This window comes from Teleopsis dalmanni, chromosome 2 (genome assembly GCF_002237135.1).
Source record: "Teleopsis dalmanni isolate 2A chromosome 2, ASM223713v2, whole genome shotgun sequence".
Lineage (NCBI taxonomy): Eukaryota > Metazoa > Arthropoda > Insecta > Diptera > Diopsidae > Teleopsis > Teleopsis dalmanni.
Genome location: NC_051847.1, coordinates 65,640,414 through 65,644,981, shown reverse-complemented (window position 1 = coordinate 65,644,981; position 4,568 = coordinate 65,640,414). Strand labels below are relative to the sequence as shown.

The 4,568-nt window shown below is 31.4% G+C and overlaps 1 protein-coding gene across 1 annotated transcript; it reads left to right on the top strand.

Annotated features, from left to right (window-relative positions):
- Window positions 1–1,614: 1,614 nt before the first annotated feature.
- Window positions 1,615–4,324, top strand: LOC119683236 (phenoloxidase 2). The gene is made up of 7 exons (XM_038096873.1): window positions 1,615–1,835; window positions 1,896–2,071; window positions 2,140–2,320; window positions 2,395–2,844; window positions 2,906–3,533; window positions 3,620–3,875; window positions 4,015–4,324. Exons 1-7 carry the CDS (start codon window positions 1,659–1,661, stop codon window positions 4,208–4,210), a joined length of 2,064 nt encoding a protein of 687 aa, XP_037952801.1. The 5' UTR covers window positions 1,615–1,658; the 3' UTR covers window positions 4,211–4,324.
- The last annotated feature ends 244 nt before the right edge of the window (window positions 4,325–4,568 follow it).

Genomic DNA, 4,568 nt, shown 5'->3' with positions numbered 1-4,568 from the left:
TATGTTATAAATACTTTCTACGAAAATACTTTCTAAGTGTAGTTTTTTTATCATTTTTATGTGTTAAATAAACGACTTAAGCTCGCAGCAAATTAAAAATCTTATTGATAAATATATTGTAATATATATAATAATAATAATATATAATTGTACTAAAAAGAACTGTTTTTTGTTAATGCTTATATATTTTTAACTATTAAAGTTAGAAATGCTTTTGCTGTTGATGGCAGTAGACATAATTAAGAATAAGATAAATCTGAAGTTTGTAATACAACCATATCCAATTCTAAAGCTTTCGATATTATTTTTATCACAAATATGTCTTCTGTACCAGATACATATTTCAAAGTGAAATCAAATATATTAAAATTATATTAAAATAAAAAGTTGTTCTATTAAAATCATATTCTTAAATAATCGGCTTAAATGGGAACTATATTTACCGATCTTTATCTTTAATTTAAACCACTTTTGATTTACAGGATGCATTTAAGTTTTGCAGGATGCTTAAGTTTTAAACACATACATCGGAAAATAAAATGTTTTCTAACAAAAAAATGTGTGTGACACTGCACTTTATAAGGCAATTATATCTGAATCTGAAAGGATATGAATAAAATTTTGTACAGAGTCTTTTAAGAATATAAGAACATTCTTTTTCACATTGTATTTATAAATATTTTTATCCAAGGCGAAAAAAAAGAGACAAAAATTGAATGGTTTCGGCCTTTCCGACAAATAATCAGGGTTCAATGCCAAGTTATTTATTCAAAATTTCATTGGAATAGCAAATAAACCTAGCGACTACGTTGAACTGAAGTATACAGACGAAGAAGACTTAGCTTGTTCAGCTAATCAAGAATATGTATACTAGTTAGAATCTGTAGAATTATCTCTCATTTCAAATATGTTTTTCGATATTGACTGTTGTGCAGCATCTATATTTTGACCACATGTTTACTATTTATATTCCAATATAGTAAGAGTAAGTTACCGCTTACACGATCCCTAGTCAGATCAGAGAACGTAATATACGTTTTTCTCCCCATTTTGAAACGCCAGCAGTATTATTTCTAAATTTCATTCCATCGGCTTGGAATATACCATTCGAATATCAAGACTGCTAGAATTTTGGATCGATTCGATTCATGAGAAAATATTAAAAAAAAACGGGCAGGAAAAGGAAAAATATTGTATATTGCCTAAACCGCTTCGAAAAAACATAGAATATAATTCTAATAACAGAATTCATTTATTTCTATAATTCATGTGCATGAAGTGCTATATAAAACATATAGCTCTCTATGGAATAGAATCAATTGTAATGAAAAACATTATTTACAAAAAAATTTTAAAGTAAACATTTCTTAGTAAATTGCGGTTTTCTAGTTGAACTCGTATTGTCCGTGTGCAAAATATCACCTTATCATTTCTTTACTAAGCTTTTATAGCTTATCCATATAATGTTAAAAGTTTCTTATCTAACAAAATAATGCGGTTAATAATATTTAGGTATATTTTACAAACTAACGGACACCAATAGTCTACAGCACTAAAAAATGTAATATAAATAAAAGCCCAGCTCTTGGAGGAAATCAAATCATAAAACGTCTTTACACTTGTTTCATTTAGTAACACCAGCAGTAACGATAGTTAAAATGACGGACCAGAAAGCATTGGAACTTATGTTTCAACGTCCATTGGAACCTATCTTCACTTCCAGGGATAATGGTAAAGCTGCGTTTGATGTACCTGATAGCTACTATACGGATCGCTATCAAAGTGCTAGAGATGAAGTGCAATTAGATCGATTTGGTGATGATGTTGAAACTAAAGTAACGTCAGCACTACTAAAATTAAGAAAAGAATAATATACTTTTCTGTCTTTACTACAGATTCCTCTAAGAGAATTGGCAAAGAAGCCAAATTTAGATTTCACTAAGAAGCTTGGAAAACGCCAACAATTTTCTCTGTTTAATGACAAGCATAAGGAAATTGCTGGTAAACTTATAAAAATATTCCTAGATGCACCAGATGTAGCCAGTTTAATTCCACTTTGTGCTTACGTCAAGTATGTGTATTATATAAAGTATCTATATAAAATATAACTGCATTTACACCTATTTATTATTTTACAAGGGATCGCGTTAATCCAGTACTCTTTCAATATTGTTACTCAGTGGCTATACAACACCGACGGGATACACGGGAAGTACAAGTACCACCAATCGCTGAAACTTTCCCAGCTAATTTTGTAGAACCGGCTGCATTTTTAGATGCCCGCGCTGAAGGTTCTCTTATTGGCAATGCTGGTTCCAGGGTGAGTTTTATTTTATAATTATATACCATGTTAATCTGATTATTCTTCGTTTCTTCCATTTATTTCGTCTTTAGGTACACATCGAAATTCCACAAAACTATACAGCTTCGGATCGTGAAGATGAGCAACGTTTAGCTTTCTTCCGTGAAGACATTGGCGTTAATATGCATCACTGGCATTGGCATTTAGTATATCCTACTGAAGGTCCACGTGAAGTCGTTGCAAAAGATCGTCGTGGTGAACTTTTCTATTACATGCATCATCAACTGTTGGCACGTTACAATGTCGAACGTTTCGGTGCTAGTTTAGCAAAAATCAAACCTCTTAGCAATTTACGTGATCCGATAACCGAAGGATATTTTCCTAAAATTTTGAGTTCCGTTAATAACCGAACATATCCTGGTCGTATATCTAATCAAAAATTGACTGATGTTAACCGCGAAGATAATAATATTGAGATTTCCGAAGTTGAACGTTGGAGGGATCGTATTTTCGCTGCAATTGACCAAGGCGTTGTTTTTGATGTAGATTCATATAACTTTTACTGATTTTTTTTTCAATATATTCTAATTTATTTAATTTTAGTCTACTGGAGCAAATATTCCACTTGACGATGTACGTGGTGTTGATATACTTGGTGATTTAATTGAAGCTTCATCCCTATCCGTTAATAGACAATTTTATGGTAATCTACATAATATGGGACATAATCTAATTTCACTAGCACATGATCCTGATGCGCGCCATTTAGAGGAATTTGGTGTTATGGGTGATGTAACAACCGCAATGCGTGACCCCGTCTTTTATAGATGGCATACGTTTATTGATAATATTTTTGCTAAATTTAAAAAACTACTTGATCCCTACAATGAGTCGCATTTGGGTTTTAATGGCATTACTGTTGATTATATTGAAGCTAAAATTAGATCCAAAAATTCTCGTCCAAATACTTTATTGACTTATTGGCAAAAATCTGATGTTGATTTAGCTGCTGGTTTAGATTTTGGACCAAATGGTAATCTTTATGCTTCATTTGTGCATCTGCAACACGCACCGTTCGACTACACATTCAATGTAACCAACGCTACTGGTAGTAAAAAGAAGGGCACATGCCGCATATTTATTTGCCCAAAAGTAGATGAACGTGGTACACCTTTGAAATTGGAAGACCAACGTTTATTGGCTATTGAAATGGATAAATTCACAGTTGATTGTAAGTAACTTTCGGTGAATTGGTATTTTCGTGGAAGTTTTTTCATGTTTCCGTTTATATACAAATATGCGTTCTAATTCTTGTAGTACAAGCTGGTGAAAATACTATACGCCGTCGTTCGGATCAATCATCGGTAACCATACCATTTGAGCGCTCATTCCGGCGTATAGGTGAACAATATCAACCGAAAGCTGCAGATGAATTGGCAAAATTCCGTTTTTGTGGTTGTGGTTGGCCACAACATTTGTTATTGCCTAAGGGTAGAGCTGAAGGTATGATGTTTGATTTATTCGTCATGATTTCAGACTACGAAGGTGATAAAGTTGAAGAAACTAATACAAGGTCAGTATTATTTTGTCGTTATTTTTTGGTTAAAGTGATTTTACTTTTAAGTTTTCATTGTACTTGAGTTTATTTAAAATATATTAATACTTATTAAAAAATTTTTAATATTAATTGTATATTCTAATCATTTATACAGTCCTGATGTATGTGGCGATGCTTATTCATTCTGTGGTTTAAAAGACAAAAAGTATCCAGACAGACGTACCATGGGCTATCCTTTCGATCGACGCTTACCTGGTGATAATCTGACTGCATTAGTCGGATCATTCCCAAATATGAAAAAAACTGATATCAATATTATTTACAATGACCGGGTAGTTGAGAAGATGTAGACATGCTAAAAATAATTATGATACTGAAATTGGCCTTTGACGTTTCAAAAATGAATATATTATACTAACAATTTTTTATATAACCTTTTATTCAATTTAATTTAATTTTAATAAGCTTCTGTACACTTAAATTACTAAATAAAAAACTAATGAGAGAAATGCACTTTTTGATGTTTTTATAATTAACTTTTGGTGGATATGAAAGCAACGTATAGTCATTATTTGTTTCCATTGTTGTCAGTCACTAAAGGCCGCCAATTTTTAATTAAAATATTTGTAAAATGCAACAAAAGTTTTACACTCGTGTTTATTAAAATTGTTACAAAAAATTTAATTGCTTAAAAATAGATATATATAT